Source organism: Eleutherodactylus coqui, chromosome 8 (genome assembly GCF_035609145.1).
Source record: "Eleutherodactylus coqui strain aEleCoq1 chromosome 8, aEleCoq1.hap1, whole genome shotgun sequence".
NCBI classification, from domain to species: domain Eukaryota; kingdom Metazoa; phylum Chordata; class Amphibia; order Anura; family Eleutherodactylidae; genus Eleutherodactylus; species Eleutherodactylus coqui.
In genome coordinates, this window is record NC_089844.1 from 95,177,409 (window position 1) to 95,198,467 (window position 21,059).

The window sequence follows — 21,059 nt, forward strand, 5'->3', positions numbered from 1 at the left end:
AACATTTTACCACGGAATATACAACTCTGATCTTATGAATATAAAGTACTTTTCTTCTAATTTAGCTGTTGAGAAGAATATGATGTGTTTTACTGCAACCTTAGGAATAAGGGTTTTTTTTTCCTTCCCACATGATGGGAATTGTAAGTATATTTACCATATGGTATTCAGCTGTCATGCAGTTCTATATTTTGGGCGACCTTTATTGTTCAGCCAAGTTCACCACTGAAAGTTATTGATAGTTAACTTTTATTAAATGATGTTCTACGATACATGAATAGATCCTGTCTGTAAACAACACTATGAAATTCTAACTTTTTGGGTGCGTTTCTGATTGTTTGCCGCAATAATTAAAAAAAAACCTAATGTATTTGTTAAGCGTTTCTGCAGTGGGCAGTTTAAAAGACTATCCCTGCATAATTTAGAAAACAGTAACCTGTGATTAAATACAATCACTGCCTCACTGGGAACCCCTTTACAAGCCGGGACATATGGATGCTTGAATCGTGACTGGTTAGAGAACCGCAGAGCAATTATCTGGCTTGTGTAACATTTATTTCAAGCTTGCCTAAGGTAACTCTCATGAGCGTAATTTGCTTTCTAGATGCGTATAACAAGAAGCCATGTGACAAGTTCAAAGATATCCTGCCCTTGTGGTGTTGTTACATTTATAGACTAATCTTACATGATGTGTTTATTTTTTTTCTGTTTATGATAGTGGAATAGATAGGCAATTTATGTAACACGGAAGCTCATTTGCACACAAGGAAGTGGATCCTTATTCAGAGATAAACTTCTCTATTGGTGTTTCGGCAGATTGGTTGGCTAGGAAATGGGCATACTAGCCAGCCAATCAGCTTTTAGTTTGTGTATATTTATTCTGGCTCCTCCTCACAAAGGACACTGGTTATACTTTTTGTCAGAAGGTGTTTCTGGACTTCTTGGCAGCTCCAGGTCCTGACCTGCATTTCAGTTAGGATAAGTTTGCTAGTGATATACTTATTCATCTGGGGTGTTTTGTACATATTTTTTCTGGTATTCTTGTGGTTTATTATTCATTAAATGTGTCTTCCCTGTCATCATTTAGGAAACGTCAGGCTTGTCCCAGGTTCCTGATGTGGGTTCGCCCTCTTCAGGGCAAGCACTCCACTTTTCGGTAGGGTCTTCTCGTATCAGATTGTTTAGGATTAGATTCCCTGCCTCCCCTGGTTTGTGTTTCCTTCTTACATTTGTGTGTTATCCACATTTATAAAGTGTGTTTATATATTCATTCTTTTAGGACATAAGCAATACTTCCGGGTAAGACCTAACTGCTTCTGTATACTTAATAAAGCTAAGAAAAAGTCAAATGCATTTGGGTACATGAAGACAAAATAATACAGGAATATCAAAATAACAGGTCACACTTCCCTTTAAGGATTGAGAAGGTGAATGAATAGTTGTTTTATTGTGACATGAACGAGCACTACGAGGTAGGAGACATACTTTCCATCCATGATCCCCTCTCCATCATGCGTGTGCCTGATTTGTACTCATTGAAAGGTGCTCTGTACTTGTTACATTAAATATCTACATGTGACTCCCATAGGAATCAACCATACTAGCCAGCATTGCAATTCACCATGAGAGGTGATGCAACAGATCTTTTTACAGATACTCTCACACACTCGGCAATGAGTATCTGGTTGATTTATTTGATGGCTGACCCTTGTCTTTTCATAAAAACAGGTTGCATATCAATAGTTTTTTATATGCTTCCAACTAACTCGAAGTTTGATTTTAGTCTCTGGGTAGATAGCTGAATGAAATATATGTATAATGCTCACCTTTACCAGTTTTTGAACAGTAACAGTAGAAGTTCTCGCTCACTAAATTTTCTTTTTTTCAAGGAAAATGCTTTTTAAAAATTCTTATCTTCTTCATTGATGTTTTATTGAAGTATTTCAGACTGAGCACAGTATCCTAAGTGCTCGCATGACTCCATGTCAGTGAGACTGCCTCCTTTGTAATGTCTAGGTTAATGTAATGGGAATCCTTTTGTTGAGTGTCTCAGGGCTACACTGTCAGTATTTGTACAATTTGGAAGACTGATTCTTTTTCATGTCCCAATTTTGTGTCTGACCCTGTCAGTACACTTTGATATATTTCTTGCTCCAAGTCCTTTATGTAATACTTGTGTTTCCCTTCCTTTCCAGTAGCCAATAATGGACCTTTTTTTAAAGTTAGTAGACATGTTCCCTGTTCCTGTAGGGTTTTCCATGTAATACTGTGGGATGTTATTTATTTATTTATTGCCATACTGATTTTCTTTGTAAACAACTGCTGATACTCATAGCGAAGGAGAGAGAATCTGGCTATAGTCTCTAAATAATGTATTTCTGTATTCATTGTGTTTATTTTTTTCTGTATGGCCCTGTTTATCAGCTCAAAACTTGTATGATATTTGTATGGAATAGACATGGATAGGTTGTGCAGCCCAAAATAAATTATGACTGCCTGACCTTGAACAAGGCCTCTCTGTCTCTGTAATCACAGCAGCTTGGCAAGTAAAGGCCCATTTACACGGCCCGATGATCGCTCAAAGATCGCTCAAACGACAGTTGAGTGACAGCTTTGAGTGATAATTTTGCATAAACTATTAAGTAGCTACTTAAGAGCAATTTAGTGTGCAAATGAAGCCTTAGCTGAAAGCAGTTAATATCCAGAGGCTCTTATCTGCGCTTAAATCCTTTGTTCTCCACGGGGAAACAATGCTATCAGCACTTCCCCTCGGAGAATTGCTGATAAGGCTGAATGACGATTTTTAGGTTGGACTGAATTTAAAGATCAGCCAGCAGTGCACGACAAGTGCACGATGGGCGCACATTTAGATGCAACAATTACCGCTCAAACGATTGCTTTTTAGCGATTTTTAAGCGATCATCGCTTCTTGTAAATGGGTCTTAAGTTAGGGTACTTCCTCACTGCATTTACCCTATGTACATTGGGAGCACTCTAGTGCATACAGCAAACACATCTGTTGATCCTTATTCGCCCGAAGAAAGCCAAAAGAACTTCCTTTTGTCCTCCGATGGGCCAGTATATTTTAGCTTATTTTTTTTGCCATTCCATACAGAGGTATCCTGTAAAGATAAGTGTACCATGCGCTACACTTTTTTGTAAACATGGGAGCATATAGGTGACAGATGCCACTTTATGCTCATATGGCATGCTTGCATTCTGAATATGCAAAAAGGGGAGGCAGCTAATGCAGGAGTGGCTTATCTTCTTGAGGAGAAAGGATTCAGCAGTGGAAATCCAATCGACAATCCTTCTCTTTTGACCACTGCTGTCAAAGTAGCTTCAGGAAGCCACCATACATATAAGGCGATCGTCTGGACTCTGCAAAATTGACAGGTGCAGTTGATCAAAATGTATGGCCAGCCTTAAACTGCTACTATTCTTTTGCCAAATTTAGAGGCTTTCATTTGTTTGCAAAAAAAAAAAAACTATCAAAAAAGACAAACAAGAAAAATTGAAATAACTTAACACAACTAAAATGACAAGTGGTTTCTCCAAATTCAACACACAATGCCACTTCTCATGACTACTGCAACCTCAGAATTATTCAACCACTACTTGACAGGTGTCTTGTGTACTTGGTAGCGCACCCTTTTATTATCACCTGCTTCATACGTGATTCATAGCCAGACACCAACTTCCGATACTGTTCTTGAAGAACCTTAGCCCATTCCTCATGGGCAATGGCCTCCAGTAAAGTAGTAATTTGGGTCTGCATGCTGCAACCATTTTCTTAAAGTCTCAGCAAAGCTTTTCTATGGGTTTTAATTAAGGCGACTTCCTTACTATTCACCCACTGCCACTGATCACTTCTGTTTACACGACTGTATGCGGACGTATCATCCTAATAGGCCAGCCAATTCTGATCCATTACAGTGACGAGTTCACCATAGTGAAGTTGCTTCAGTGGCTGATCTATGTGACACATTGTCTATGTGGTGGTCATGTCATGAAGTAGCGGTGTAAAAATATGTAGTGAAGAATTTACAGTGACAGTGGCTATACTTAATATACAATTTGTATTAGTATATTGTTAAGTATAGCCGCTGTCAGGGGAAAACACCATCTCTGAACAGAATGCCGACAGGCAGATTGCAATAGGCAAGAACATTTTCACAAGTGCAAGATACTGAAAAAAACATCCAACTCAAACACCTACCACATATTGGGGGGGAGTGAATACTTGCACACTAATATAGCTAACAAAGGGTGCCAAGTCCCATTCAGTACCTTGCAGGCTTACAATCCATTATTGATGCCACATACAATTCAGCCTAGCAGGTTGCCCTGTACCTCAAAGTTAACCACACCGGACTGGCACCCTGGCTCCCCCAGCACCTAAAAACCAGATTGCTTACTGCAAAAAAATTTAAAAAAAACATAGATACTGATAAATATGAGGTAGAAGTTAATAATTTGGCCAAAATACATAAGCAACCCCTGCCAAAGGTCCTCGTTATCTTGTGAGTCCCTATTTCAGTTTTTTTCCCCCTTTTCCCATTGATTTAAGGATTTACAGTGGCAACAAAGGAAGGGCAAATAATTTGAAAAACATTTAAGAATTTTGTTAATTTAGCTTCTTTTTTACTTTCAAAACCTCCTTTAATTCCTAACATTATTTGATTTGCAGTCTTAATTTTTTTCCGGTTGATATTGCAGATTCTTTGGCTATGTTTTTACAACATGATTGGACTTAAAGTTTATTTTTTTTCAAATCCTTTCTTTTGAATGAAAGAGAATAACAATGCAACGTAATCCGGATGTAAATCACACTAATGACATGGCAATAGGATAGAATCTTGAGTAGAATTCTGCCTAACCTCAGACACTTGAAATATCATTAACTTATTAACTTTCATTTTCATCTTTTGTGTACTTTCTGTGCGTCTTCCACTATAACTGGACTCTCTCCAATCCCTAAACAATTCCATTACTTGAAAAAAAAAAAGGGAATGAAATGTAGTATAAATAGTTCTTTTGATTTCTGAAGTCAAGAAAAATATTGACCCCACAGCACTCGTCAGGCTTTTAAATTCTGCTTTGTCGCTGTATATCTCCGCATCTCTGAGCATCAATCTCTGTGTTAAGTTGTGGACTAGACTGAAAGTTATTTTGCTTTTGTACCTTTAGAATCTGCATTTATCAATTTGCTTTGGTGTATGGTTTATCAGCGTATCTTTTCACTTTCTAGCATATCATCTTTCCTGAGCTGCTTGTAGTGACAAGCCTACAGATTTAAATTGTGTTCAATTTACACGCATTGCGGTGTGCTCTGGATAAATCAAACAGAACATTCCGCCGCTGAAAGCGTTTTAAATTCTGTTTGTTGTTTCTTACGGAAGAATTACATGCTTTAAGAACACTGCATTCCAAATGACCATTTTTCACATATCCTATGGGTATTCTTAAAGGAAGAATTCACCATATGATCAAACAATATCAAGCCAAAGCCCATCTGTGCCATGTTTGCTTTCGGATATGCCACTGAAGGAGAAAAGGAAGACAATAGGCAGTCAAGATTAGCAGAAACATATGTCACAATAGTAAGTTCAAGAAATGTAAAATGTGTAAGTGTTCTGTAGCCGAGGCGAATGTTCATTCGGTGTCTGAAAATTAAATTTACAGTATGTAATCCAGCATCTGAAATTCACAGCACAGAAACATTTGACATTATCAAACTATTTAGTGGAGCACAGAAATGAATCTCATTTGGTCTTCCTTCAGTTTAGAACATAGTGATCTTGAAAAAAAAATACATTTTTAAAAACCTCTACTTACATTGCAAGTTTATTGGAGGGTTGAAGGCTATTGCTAAATGTTAAGTCAACAAAAGCAGAAGAGTCTTCATTTAGGTTGAAAATATGCTTTTAACAACACTATATTTATATCGCATATTTTTAATATTTGCAGATTCTACCTTTTTTGATGAAAGTTCTTCGGAGAAAGATATTCCTCCTCCTTTACCGCCTCATCCGAGAGAACATATTATAGTGGAGTACTCCAACTTTAGGTATGTTTATTACTCCTCTTCCTGTTCTGGAGACAGTCATAAAGGTATTGTCATTCAGATGGTTCCTTAATAGGGATGAGCGAGTATACTCGCTAAGGCACTACTCGCTCGAGTAATGTGCCTTAGCCAAGTATCTCCCCGCTCGTCCCGAAAGATTCGGGTGCCGCCCCAGGGCGGGGAGCTGCGGGGAAGAGCAGGGAGGAACGGAGGGAAGATCTCTCTCTCCCGCCCGCTCTCCCCTGCTCCCCGCCGCAACTCACCTGTCAGCTGCGGCGGCCCCCGAATCTTTCGGGACGAGCAGGGAGATACTCGGCTAAGGCACATTACTCGAGCGAGTAGTGCCTTAGCGAGTATACTCGCTCATCCCTATTCCTTAAACATTACTTTATCTGACTTGTGGTGAACGCAAATTGTTATGGAGCGTTCACACAGTGTTATTTACTACGCTGTCTAATTACATCAGGGGGTTCCGAAAACTTCTTTGAAACAGAACCACCGAATGGAACCATGCAACTTTTTTTCAGTTTTATTTGAAGTATAGAATATTGTAGTTGGAGCGGAAACAAGCGGAACACTCGTAAAACGGACACCAAAGTGTTGTCCATAATACTAATACATGTGCATGGTTCTATTTGGCTCCTTTTAGGGGTTTTGTCACAGTGCTGTTCTCGGCAGCTGTGATGGAACCCCTTGATATAATCCCACAGTGTATGAATGCTCTCACCGGAAGATATTCCATACTACTTTGATCTATTTCCCTTTTATGTAAAACAGAAGTGAGTTAACTAAAAACACAAACTTCTTGGAAGTTGTTTTGTTACATAAATTTCACTTATTTTCCATCTAATAATTTACTCATGGCACCTACAGTAACTTTTCTCTGAAATGTATGGAGATCTAGATGATTGACCAAAATTCCTGGTAAACAATGCCTATTTAAATAATCCTACATTACATATTATTATATGCTGATCGCTATAACACCTGCTCCTGAGAAGTTGCCATTGACTGATCATTTTCCCTACAGCAGTCATTTCAGAGGAAATGTAGTATTACATGTTGGCCATTCAGGCAAATGTCTGTCCATGTAAAACATGGACAGCCCAAGGTCATCAACGAGAGAACTACTGCTTATTAGTAGTTTTCCACTCTTGCCGTCAGTAGGCAGGTTCTAAGCAGGGGCCCCTTTTTGACATCCTTAGAGCCTAATAATTGACGCGTGTATATAGTGTCCCATATGCTGTGGGCAGCATGTTATAGAGTAGGCTGAGCAAATTGATGTAAACAATTTGTGGATCAAGATTCAAAGTGCCACAAAGTAGCCAATATGGTAAGTGGGCTACAATATAGTAGTAGCTAGAGCATATCTCTCAGTGGGAAATGATTACTACTGCATACATCTGTGCTAAGATATTTTACACAACTTCATTTTCATTTTGACATCCTCTTATGTTCTTAATTGATATTCCTAACTAAACGACATGATTGGAGAAATGCCTGTCATGCTATAGCAATTTTGTTAAAATTGTTTCAAGACACACAGATGTGTTAGTGTCATCTTTTCTGTCTTTCTGTGAGTTCTGTATAAATACAATTATATTGAACAGCTTCATTTGTAACCCTAGAAGTCTACATTTATCTGTAATAGCAAAGACAATCTGTGTGATAGAGGGTTATAGAGGGTATAGATGAGTACATGGTAAAATAATAGGTCTCCAGGGGAAGCAGGATTTTCATATTAGACCAACTTCAAGAGAGCTCACCTAGACCATTATTTCAGTGGGCCGATACTGGGATAACACTAATATCATGGTCTTGTATACATGTTCATTTGAATGAAATCTCCAGAGCAGACTCTTTAAAGCAGACGGTTGTTAATTAAAAAAAAAAAGATTGTAGTGTTACGTGAAGTCCACTACATAATATATTGGCTGTTGATATTTTTGAAAACACTTTTAGTTTCCTAAGGAGAAAAATATTAATTTGTTTTTTTTTTTTATTCTTTGTGAATAGTTCAGGAATGGCAAGTTCTCAACAACCTGATAGCTATAATCTGAAGACGTCAAAGAGCATGGATCTCGGTAAGAACCATTATCTTGGGTAATGAGGCTGTTTTACACTACAATTTTATATCAAGCGCCTGTACTGTCTTGGCTTTCCATCTTCTATGCAGAAAACTACATAAGGATGAAACCATAGGATTTAATATGTAAGACCGAGACCTCGTTGGTCTTTGTTTCACATGATTTCCATCTATTTAAATCCTTATAGCCAAAAAAAGGCACCATTTTTCGGATCTTTCTCTTCAGCTAAAAACACTGGCGGGAACGGAGACCTTGTGAATTGGAGACCTAGAAGATTTCTGTTTCACATATGATTCCATTCTGTTTCCATTCCTATACAGTTTTCTGCATAGAAGATAGAAACCCGAGACTGGATCAGTGCTGGGGATAAAATTGTAGTGTGAAAAGAGCCTGACATGATTGGAATTCTAGCCTCAACAGCCAGCCTACTGTGGCTAACACAATGCACACTTGGTTTACTAGTGCAAATTATGTTAATTTACACATTTTACAAGCGGTAATATATCAGCAGTCTATATGTATTTCAGTTACATGTATATACGGATGTTGTGGTTACCTCAGTTTTTACTATGTTTCTGGGTTCTATCACATGTTTCCAATATCATGACAAGATTAGAATTCAAATACAAAAAAACTGCCTAGTAGACGTGAAATTAAAGTCTAGTGAATATCATGCTATGCGTCAGTATGTCTTTTACTAGTACGGGCATAGAGGGGTAGAGGTAAAATGCACTGCGTGGAGTATGTGGTTTCATTGTTTTCCTATTTATAAGCAAGATATATAAAAACCTGTTAAAAAAGATTATTGCAAGTGCAAAACTTTCTTTTTTAGTTCAGTCCATCAATTCAATTGGAGAACACAAGACAAAGTACAGTAGCCACTACATACTGGTTACAGCCTACTTTTCTAATCGCATACCTGCCCTTGATGTCTGTAAGGCCTCCAGCATGAGCATATGAATAATAAGTAGCAATCTGTGCACTTGTGAAGCTATGTGGGAGATTTCCAAATGGTCTTCAATACTTGATGGCTTATGATTTCAGTGTATTTGTGCATGAATTCCCTATGATGATACATAGAGAGTATCCATGGAGTATAAGTTTTTTCCATGGATCTGTAGATACAAATTCAATTTTTTAGTCTCCACTGATTGCCATTAGGAATAACTCTCATCCGTTGGGGCATGGCACGATTTCTTTTTCATTAGGTGGCATGTGCAGTTTTAAAAAACAAAACAAAAACCCTCTCTCCAAACATAGCGTCACAATGTGCTACAGAAACCATCATAACGTTACCACATGTATTATGGCAGAACTGGTACTGAGCCATAATATAATTATCTCCTAATACATCTTCCCATCTCTCTTGGAGATGTGAACACTGCATAGTAAATACATGGAAAAGACCAGCCATAGGGCTCATTCAGACAAGCATATTTATGTGCGTATGATCGTGCGCACATAATCACGCGTCTATTAGAACCATTAGTTTCCTATGATGTGTTCACATGTCCGTGTTTTACAGCCGTGCAAACGTGTGTACCTGCAAAAGATAGGACATGCGTGCACATTGGTCCATACTGCTTGTCAATATTCCTTGCGAGGAGTCCCCTCATCACTGAACACTATGACAGCACTGTCACAGTGTTCAGTAATGAGGGGACTTCCCGCAGGGCTGTGGCAGAGGATTGCGATGTTCTCCCATTGCTTTCAATGGGGCCACAGCATTATGAATGGCTGAGCGCTGCCTGTGATTGGCTGAGCGCTGTGACCAATCACAGGCAGCGCTCAACTGTCATTCAATGAATGGCTGAGCACTGCCTGTAATTGGCTGAGAGCTCAGCCAATCAGACACAGCCCTTTCAGCAGGCAGGGATTTTAAATCTCCGCCTGCTGGAAGAGCTTCAGGGCAGTTCAGGGGGACCAAGTGGCTAGACGCGCCTGAGCCCCGACAGTGGTGGAGAGGTGAATATATGTATTTTTTTACATAAGCTAGGGATGATTTTCGAGGGAAGGGCTTATATTCAGCAGCAGCGGCCCCATTGAAAGCCATTGGCACGGAGCTTCGTTCACACGTTTTTCTGCACATCCGTGCAGCGCTGCGTTTTCCGCAGAATGGATGCGAGCAAAACAACGCTCATGTGAACGAGGCCTTAGGCAGGACATAAGGAAGGGCTGGGTTCTGATGGGTGTCTGTGGTTTAACTGATGGCTCCATAGTGGACCTCTATCGCTGGCATTGTGGCTAGCTCATAATTATCGAGCCAATAAAAAGGCTGCAAGAAAACGGCAACACCATAATATGCTGTTCTGTCATTTTGTTTTGGGGGTGAAATCTGTGACTTTTAGAAGTTATCCCACTTTGTACTTATTTTTCTCTTTTACTGTTAAAAAATAAATTATATATATATATATCCTAAAAAAAGAGAAAAGAAAAAACTACTTTGAGTTATTCTCTGTTTCAACCCTAAATCTCACTTTTGAGTCCATTTAGGACAATTTAATTTTTTGATACATAGTACAATTTGTACAGAAAAATATAATGTTCTATTTGAAGCGAAGTAAGACTTTTGTTTTATCAGGATACAGAATCATTTTGTCTCTTAGCTTTTTCTATCAGCCATTTCCACTGAGCACATGGAACATTTTAACAACCATAGTTACTCTTAATGATAATAAGTGTTATTTGTGCGTTGGTAATTTGCAAGGCACCCATTTATACAGGGGAGATGGGAAAAGTGAAGTCTAATTAAGGTCTATGTTCTTTCTGTACAATGGGGGCTGTTATGATATTAAACTACCTATAAAAAGTAGACAGTGATCAGTAATTTTTCTTATCTTCACTATAGAGGGTAGGGGCAGGCACTATTTTAATGCTTTAGTTTTGGTGAGTTTACAAAATGACTAGAAATGTGAAATTAAATAATTTATAAACTATCCAGACTGATGTGTTTGCATGTTTTGGTGCTCAGTTATAATTGATTAGCTGCTGATCGGCCTAGAATTTTATGCTTTGCTAAAACAGAATCTAAGGGCTCTTTTACACGGAACAAATCGTCCAGATTCTCACTGGATCACGGGAATCTGTACGATAATCACTCAGTGTAAATGCCATCAGCGACTGGACACAGACGATAATTTGTTCGCTCTTCCGTTTGTGCAGGCATAAAAATCAAACAACTATCGGCCTGTTTATTGTGAATGGAGGCTGTATACAGACGGGCCGGACAGTCTTAAGTCCACTCCGCCTCCATTTACTCAGCAGTTTTCGTTCCAGTGTAAAAGCACTGGGATAGCTGAAGCACCTGACAGTTGTAGGACTGTAACATGTCTGTGATAACTTGTTGCAGAAAGTTATCTCTTCTGATGCCATTAGAAAACTATTGTTCTCTTGTCTTAACAAAGTCACTTGGAAAGTAATTGAAAGGACAAACAAACTGTGGCCCAGCAAGGTGACATAATGCGTTAAAAGTCATATTAAACTTTTGTGCATCTTTAGGTCTTAAACTTTTTCCAAGCCATTTAACAGGCAGCATCAGACTGCAAGTGTGAAACTAGTACCAGTAATATGATGCAGACAGTAATATTAGTGTCATAATGTTCAGGATGACTATATTGTAACCTCGACAAGTAGTCATTCTCTATACGTGTAAAGTTCAAACTTAGGCTGCCTGCACACAAACAGGTCGGATTCTGGATGTGGGATTCCACTCTGGAATCGGAGCCTGTGCCCGGCAGGTGACCCCACGTACCTGTCATTTTTTGTCTTCTTCTGTTGGACAAGCACAGTACAGATTTTTTTTTTAAATGTTTGTTTCCCACGCCATTGCTAGATGATGATGCAGGTCCCGTGACCTTTTTGCAACGTCAGTTGCGGAAGGGCCATGGGTTGGACGGCTTCCATTGACTTCAATGGAAGTCATTCGTGCATAGCCTGCACGAAAATGGAGCATGCTGCGATTTTTCCTCCGAGCAGAAAATCACAGGCACTGTGCGCTTGTGTGAGTGGACATGTGGGTGCTCCATATGTTTGAATGGTTGCGGAATGCCACAGATCATCTGCACGGGAGACTATCGCAGATTCCGCAATTCACACCTGGTAGTGTGCATAATATAACTGTAAGGGAATGAGAATAAATCACTGACAGCTTTGGCTGCAATGTTTGTCGAGCCACACAGGTGGGAATAGCCTACAAGAATTATAAACAAAAGGTATGACTCTTGCAGGAAGATTCACTGGTAGCGATATGGTTTTCACCATAGTATAAAGTTCTAGTAATGTTACAACCACACTGATGCTCTATGGCACAATAATATCTGGACCTGCCTACTGCTTGGGAGCCACATGCAAGAAGGCATGAGAGTCACACAGGGTCCCTGCCACTGGTTAGGAAAGATTGATGGAATATGTGTGGTCCCCTTTACAGTGCTAACCATAATTACATGTGCCAATGAGATAACCCTCACAAAGTACTACGGTATATATGTGAACTAAGAGTTGTTGCTGAGTTGACCGATTTGATTAGTATGCCATACAGTGCCTTTGAGTTGTTAGAGTACCAGCTCTGATGGCATTTATGTGTTTGTTTCTCCTCATAAGACACTTATGCCAGTGAAGGTGTGCTGATGTTGGCGCCTCTTCCCTCTGTCAACATTTGATTGGGAACAGAAATAAGTTGGTTCTTGAACTTGATTTCCTCCTTGTGCTTGAACTAGTCTAATAGTCCTGTGTAATGTAAGCCAATAATTGGTAGTATTGTTGAGCAAAACAAACCAGTAGAACCCTATTTTGGGTCAAACTTCACTAACCGTTTAGTTTGGCATGAACCCGAACCAACCTTCTAGCAAAATTCTAACTGAAACAGTGTTCTTTCTACTGGTTTCATTCGCTCAGCAATAGTCCTGCACACTGGTGTATAGCATTATCTAAGAGCTATAAAAGCTATCTATAACACTCTTGAAGTATTATACATCATTTTTTTAAAAAATTTTTGAGCTCTTACAGTGTTAAACCAGTTTTCGGGGCTTTGGTAAGCTTACAGTTCAGTTCAAACTAGTTCAACCTGAACAGAACTTTTTGCAATAGTTCAGCAAAACTGTTGAACTGAACTTTTTAAAAGTTTGCTCATTTCTAATTGGCAGGAACTCAAATTTGTACACCATGTCTATTGGCTCTCTCTTTTGCATTAGTACAAATGTGAGCTATCGCGGAAGATTATATATATTATATTACGTACACACATACTTGTAGAGTTGCATAGCAAGGCTCAGCAGTTATGACTCTACAGGCAACTTGAGAACACAGTACTATGTACCAAATGGCTAGAAGTTACATGCAATGAGGTAGAGAATGCAGATTGTCTCTCTTCCAAAAAAACGTCTCTGTAGTTACACCTATTGGTAGCTAGTCTGTAAGATAGTGCCTGACCCACTAAAAAAGCCTTGAAACATGCCACCCATCTGCAGTCAGAGCTGTTACAGAATCCTTGCTTTCTATCCATTCAGACAAAGTACATTGCCTTTATAGGGTAGTTTCTTGTAGTTGACGCTAGAGAAATTTTTCTTTGGTTTTTCTTGTTATTTCTTCATATAGTTTTGGACTCCCTATGCCCAAAACTATATAAAAGAAATATACTCACCACAGAGCTGGACCACTGTTTCGAAAGTCCGATGCTGCAACATTTGACTGGCGACGTCACCCGACCAACAGGCTTGGTGCTGCATCGTAAGCCTGTCACATGGACTTCTAATGTAGAAGTATCAGGGCCAGCTTAGGGGATGTCACTGATGACAACCCTGCCGGCCTCCCACAGTCACATAGATAAAAAATCCATGTGACCGCTGCTGCCGGTGTAAACGGAGTAGTAGCCAGCAGCGCACAGGAGGAGGTGTGTGTGTGTGTGTGTGTGTGTGTGTGTGTGTGTATGTATATGTGTGTGTGTGTGTGTGTGTATATATATATATAATTTTTTTTATTTTTATTATTATTCTTTTTTTTGTACACACCTCGTCCCACCCCCACTGTCAGCAATGCAAAATATCATATATCGCCTTTATGGAGAAGTCAGGAGGGCCCCATACACATGTGACAGTTGGCCAGCCCCAACAAAATCAGGTTAGCTTGACTCTTCACTAATGGGTATGTGACAACAACCCTCTAGTCTCCGGACAAATTTTGTCTAGGAACAGGTTGCGAAGAGTTGTATTTCCTACTGCCCTTCTCTATGGTCATACTGCTGCAGATTTCCTGCACTTGGGGCCCACTGTAGTCCTCAAATATGGCCGCACCTCTTCTTACACTACTCAATGCGCCATAAACACTGGGAGTGCATCAATAGTCTTAAGACGTTACAGGCTTCTTTGATTGGCCAGAACTGCTCACTTGAGCAGCATGCAGTGCGTGACTACCAATGGACAGTGTGCAGCAAGTGACAGGAGCGACATAGTCATCTTGGAAGACCGCTGATGGGCCCCAATGCTGACTTTAATTAGACTCTAAGGCTATGCAACACCTATAGGCATGCAGGCACACTGTAATTCTTGCTACAGTTTCTATGCAGCATGCTATATCAGCAAGTAATGTTTAAAAGTGGCAAGTGTTCGTGACAATCTATCTACTCTAATATTCCACCTTTCGAGCCTACTTCTAAATGTGTACAGAATTCAATCTGTTTTATAAGTATGTATATGGCTGTTCTCAATGAATATTAAAAAGTATGAATGGTTTTCTTAGCTATTCATGTGCTCTCAACTCTGCTGGCTCATTCTCTTTAAACCTTTCCATTCTGGAGGGACCTGACACATATTGCTGCGTAATTCTTGCCAAGTGCCTCCAGCATAACTGGTGAAGTTATGATCCATCCTGCTGTTCCCTCAGTGTCTGATGATTCAAGGCCAGCTGAGCTCTCTGCTGGGGCCACAGCTTTCATTTACAATCTGCTACTAGGTGTCCAGAAAATATCGCAAAGAGCCCTCTGTTTCAAAGCCTCCAACAGGAAAGGAAATACTGAGACTCCCAGCAGCTGGAAAACCTTAAAGTACTTAATTCTCTTCCTGACAGTACTTGGAAAGTGCTGCAACTGCCAACCAACGGGTACCCTACACCGTGTAGTATTTTTAATTTTTTTCATTTATCCATACAATATCACAGAGAAAGAGCTAATTTTAGGTCATCCATATAATTTAGGAAGCATTGGATTTTTTTGTTTTTAGTTGATCAAGTACCTCACATATAATGAATTTAGTACTACTACTGAAATTGCTGGGTAGCAATTTTTTTATTTCATAAGTACCAATATCTTTTCTTGCCCTGTTGTATGGTCAAACTTTAAATAAAAAAAAAACAAACTATACAACCAACATTTATCAAAGACAAGGCACCCCATCTATGAATGCATTTACCCCGTAAAAAATACAATGTCCACGGGGAAAATCAGGCCCGCCACGGATTCCTCATGCACAATCCCGCAGCGGGTCCTTCCTTTCCCGCGGACATGAGGCCTAAAAAGAAGATTAATTAACCTGTCTGGACGCTGCGGATCTTCCCTCCGTCGTGGCCGGATCTTCTTTCTTCGGCCCTGCGGATGTGCTGGGCACGCCGCTGCCGCGCATGTGCTGGGCACTCCTTTTTTTTTTTTTTGAACTTCTGCTCTCCCGCGCCGGAGAGCAGAAATTCAGGTGTGGGTGTACCGTGGATCCGGACGGCTTCCATAGGCTTCAATAGAAGCTTGCAGGAGCCGTCCCTGTGGGAGACCCGCACTAAAAATGGAGCATGCCGCGGGTGTTTTCCTGCACACGCAATCCGCGCCTCAGGGGAAAATGACATCCACAGGTATTTAACTACCTGCGGGTGTCCAATGCATCCCTATGCGCGCGGATCCGCGTGCGGGAGAAGCGCTGCAGATTTTAAATTACATTTTAGCCGTGGACATGAGGCCTTATAGTGTTGGCCTCCTATCGGTTTTAAAAACATTAACAGAAAGGTAACAAAAATAGCAGACCTGCTGTTTTGGAGATTCTCTGACCCAGTCATCTAGCGGTCACAGTTTGGACCTTGTTAAAGTCGGTCAGATCCTTACGTTTGCTTATTTTTCCTGCTTCCAAGACATCAACTTCAAGAACTGATTGTTAACTTGATGCCTAGTATATCCCACCCCTCGACAAGTGCCATTGTTTCAAGACTGTAATTTAATGCATCTGTTAAAGTCCTTTCAGGCGAAACAATAATCGTTCAATCTAAATGCACGCCGATGACCGAGCAACAAACGATAATCGTTCATTTTTTGTTTGTCGTTCATTTTCTGCAGACATAAAATCATCATTGGCTCGTTCCCTTATCATTCGGTTTAAATACCAATTGTTCAGTCATTCTCATTCACTTACACAGCGATTGTGAACGACTAAACGATTTCGTGTTTGAATACACTAACAATGTATCTGCCTGTATAAACAGTCTGCCCAAGCGGACCAGCTATCTCCAGACATCATTCGCTCGTTCAAACGATAATCGTTTGGTGTAAAGAGACCATGAAGCCCCATTTACGCACAGCTATTGTCATTTGAATGAGCAAATTAACAACTTTTTTTTGCATATAAAATGCTGAACATTTACACTTAAAGATAAGCATTTTAAATCCTCTCCATTTCCCTCATTGGCTATGTAAGCACTGTATATGTTTTTTGCTCAGGAGGGCGTGTGTTTATGCGAGGAATCTCTGACCAGTGGGTTTTTAATTAGTGTCAAGAAAAGCTGTTGTCTTTTGCCCGCATGAGTAAACAAGTAGCCATTGTGTTTAGCATGGCAGTCACCCCTCCCCTCAAGTTGTTTGTTCTTCCACGTGACTGAAGAAATGTAATTTAAACCAAAGCGAACAAACTAACAACTATTTTTATGCAGGCTGAAACTCAGCAATAAACGACAAGTGAATGAATAGTGCGCGATGCCTTCACATTGACACGTAACCATCATCGCACAAATTTGCTGCAAGTAAATGGGCCTTTAATGGTTTAAGTGTTATGGCTAATTAATGTACTGTATTCTTCTGTGTATAAGACGCCCCCATGTATCGGACCCACCCCCTGCTTTCCCACTCAAAATTAAGAAGAAAAAAATGTAAACATAAAACCGTACATAGTACTGTTCTATGTTTAAGTCCCACTATAGGTCCCTGTTATACTCACTGGACCAACCTCTTCGTGCTGCCCGACAGGTCTCTTTAGCTCTTCATAGCAACCCCACTGTCTCGCGACAGGTTGCTGTATACAGGTTGCTATGGGGACCAAGCGCAGGAAATGGAAGACTGGCCAGGCAGCGCTGAGAGGGGACGTCTGGTGAGTAGACTGTGTTGTGCTGTATATGTACTGTGTGTGTAATGTATATGTGTGTGTAGTGAGTATGTGTAAGGGTGCAGGCATACTCACCTAGCTGCACCGCTGCCCTGCTTCTCTGCGCCGCTGCTCTGCCTCCCCGCTCTGGTAGTGTGATGGAGCCCTAAGGGCTCTCGCACACTCGTGAGCGGTACCTTGCAGCCGACATTCAGGTAAGTTTTCGTTGTATCATTTTCAACGGAAACGTACATTCTGTGTATAAGACGCTGTGCAATTTTTGAGCAAAATGTTTGTCAAAAAACAGTGTCTTATACACAGAAAAATACGGTACATATCGCACTGACATTTACATATGTTTCGTGTGCCGCTCCTTGATTAACAACCAAGATTAGCTTGTGAAACATGATAATGTAGAGTAAAATGCTAATTTATAAATATATCTTTAAAGTCTCTTGAAAAAAAACAACTAATAAAAGCCTTATGCACAACAATGTTGACTTAAATAACTGTTTGCATAAGGGCAAATAGAAGAAAAAAAAAACTTGTATCCCTAACTATATTCTACATCCACACATACCTGTAACAATCTCAACTCATAAACTCAGACCATGCCGCGACAAAGAGCTCCTGTCCGAAACGTGTAAAAATAAATTACCTGTGCAGGGTTTTATTCCATGTTTTCCACCCATATGCTGAAATACAAGTTGTTTTTTTTTTTAATGTCATCTGTCATATTTTACTATTTCACCTGTTTAAGGCCGTGCTCACACAAAAAGGTTGGGTTCTGCATGTGGATTTCCATAGCGGAAGACCTGCGATACATTATGGAAAGTAATTGCAAATTGTTGTGGAAGATCACAAATGCAATTGCTTTTACGTGGATCTGACCCGCGGACAGTGATTGCTGATTCCACAATTAAAATCTGTTCTAGTGATCCCCCCCTTACCCACAGAGATGCCCAGCTAATCTGTGTCCAAGCTGCCAGCCATGACATGCCATGGCTGCATAAAACTGCCACAGCCAGTTAGTGGCTTTGGCTACATGCTGTGCTAGTGGCATCCACACTTGGCGATGCCAATACTACAAGAACTGACTGCTCTACTTATTGGTATGGCACTGAATCGGTGGGACATTGAAAATGTGGGTAGTATTGTTTTGGTTTTTTTTCCTTCTAATAAGACAGCCCCTTTAATTATGGCATCACTAGAAGTCTATTTCAAGACTGTACCTGCGTGTGTCTCTATTATAATATTATTCCATTAGTTGCCACATTCTCTGTCGTACAGATGTGTTCTTCTTTATCTTTTCTCTTGCTTGGATATTTTCACATTTCGCCATATGGCAGGACATGGAGTGCCATCGAAGAACTTTGTGCATGCGTTTTTGCATTTTTTCCACAGATTAACCTTAAAAACATGCTAGTAAATACATGCAGATATTTTCATTGACTTATGCCCCTTAAAATACAAAAGCTGAATTCTACATCAAAATCCTAAATAACCCCTCAACGAGACTCGCTATGGGTTGTAATTTCGGCAGCATGCCGGTCTTAATTTTGGCTGTGAACATTCTGTTCTTATCCTAGCTAAATATCTCTGCATGCAAATGTAGAACTCAGACTGACATCCCAATAATTAATTTATTTAGAGGGGACGGGGTCAGTTGGATGCATCCCATCAGCTTAACACGTTCATCTAACGGATTTTGTTATTTTTGGACAATTACCAAGACAGAGATAGAGTGATCGATTCTGCCACTATCCCACCACCACTTTTTTCAGTACCAGCAGACATAATTTTGGCTTGTAGCTAAACTCTATCTTACTATATCCGTTGATCTTTGGCTTTACCAACTGCCCCCAGTTCAGTATTCATCCCGTGTGCTGCTGTAGTGCAGCTTTTTAGCAAGGTCAGCAGCCTGTCTCTGTATAAACATTTCTACGTCTGGATCACATTTTTCTACTAGTTGTGTTCACCTATTATCATGATTTACCTTCAGAGATTACTGCCAAGAGAGAAAATCTGTCTGAAATATGTATGTTTTATTTGGTCTGGAATTGATCCATCACTGGCTATTTTGCTCCATGGTTTGTAAGTCATTTTATTCTCTAGGCCAATTTAAAGACAATATATAAATAAAGTGAAGCCTGCAGTAATCTGTTTACATGTTCAGCACTGCTGAATGCCGATTATGTATTGGAGGAAGGGCCATTGGCTGGGAAATTGACTACAACATAGCATGATGACTACAAACATTTCAGAGAACAGTTGTTTACTTGACTGGAAACCTCAATCTATACGGTAGCTGAGCAGGACCATTGAAAGCAAAAACACATTATTTTCCAACCATGTTGGAAATTTGCAACTGAAGGCGTAGAAGTGTTCACTTATGTCTGCCCTGTAAATTTCATACAGTTGTAGATGGTCAGCGGGCACAAACTAGGGTTCCCCCTTATTCATTTGAGAGGAGTGGTAGGGTGATTGGGCGACCAGGAACTTCTTTGATAGAGAGAGACCCAGCTCCTGGAGGGACGCTATGGTCTCTATATCCATGTAGGTAGGGAGGGACACCAGAAGTGCCTCATGGCCCGGCTCCAGCCATACGGGCTCCATAATAAAAAGCTTTGTTCTTAAATAGGCCCGGGAGTTGCAGACTCCTGAAGCCACTGGGGGTAGCTTTGAAAGCTCTGCTGCCAAAAATCTGTATTCAACTGAATGCTAAAAAAACAGAAGTAACAAGTGCCTAGGATCAGTCCAAGGCTTAACAATGCCATGTTTTTTCTGTTTACCGGCATAGTTTAATAGTTCTCTTCTGTTGTTGGGTGCCAGAATTTGAATAGTGTTAATTCGAACGTCCGGTTCTCTGGAATATTAGCCACTCTGGTTACTTGGTCTAGTAGTATCGTGCTCCTGCCCACTACAGTTTATCAACTTTGACCTCCTGTGCGACAGTCTTCGCCTCACTCTTACAACTCTGGCCATGCCTGATTTTAGGAGAGAGGGGGCTGGCTCCAGGCAACAGTACAGAGGCAACCATGTTTCCCCTATTCGGTCTTCATGCCTGTAGAGCAAATTAATTTTTCTATACATCGTTATCTTCAGGAGACACTTCCCACACATCATCTCCTCACCACCACAATTTGCTCGAACCACCTCCCAGTTTCCGGTCAGTGATTTTAAGCCTGGAGCCAACCACTCCCCGCATCATCCCTCTTTTAAGGAGATGGTACACTTAACTTTTTTTTTTTTTTTTTTTTTAACAGTGCCATTTTATTTTCAGGGATGTGTTTGTGAGTAAACATACACCCCTTACAAAATAATACCGACTCATAGACCTGCTGTAGAGCCCATGAGGATTATGGTTGACCCAATTGCCCTTTCCCCATAGAGCGTGTAAAACGTGCACAAAGATCCATCTTTCTGTAGTTACTGTAGAGTTTTCAAGTAAGACAGGTAGAGCCAGGACAAAAGTCATGCAGACACTCTGTTCTCCAATGAGTGAATGAGCCCCAGGCCTGCTTTTCTGGGATAATGATGCCTAATAATCTCCAGATTTCATTTTTATGTCTGCTATGGACC

At 40.3% G+C, this 21,059-nt stretch overlaps 1 protein-coding gene across 5 annotated transcripts in view; it reads left to right on the plus strand.

The window, feature by feature from the left end:
* Positions 1–21,059, plus strand: part of PARD3B (par-3 family cell polarity regulator beta) — a 1,131,600-nt gene that overhangs the window by 425,281 nt on the left and 685,260 nt on the right. For all 5 annotated transcript variants that reach the window (XM_066576076.1, XM_066576075.1, XM_066576074.1 and 2 more), the window contains exons 14-15: positions 5,971–6,070; positions 8,084–8,151. In XM_066576076.1, coding sequence (XP_066432173.1) covers positions 5,971–6,070; positions 8,084–8,151 — 168 coding nt within the window. The remainder of the gene's footprint in view (positions 1–5,970; positions 6,071–8,083; positions 8,152–21,059) is intronic.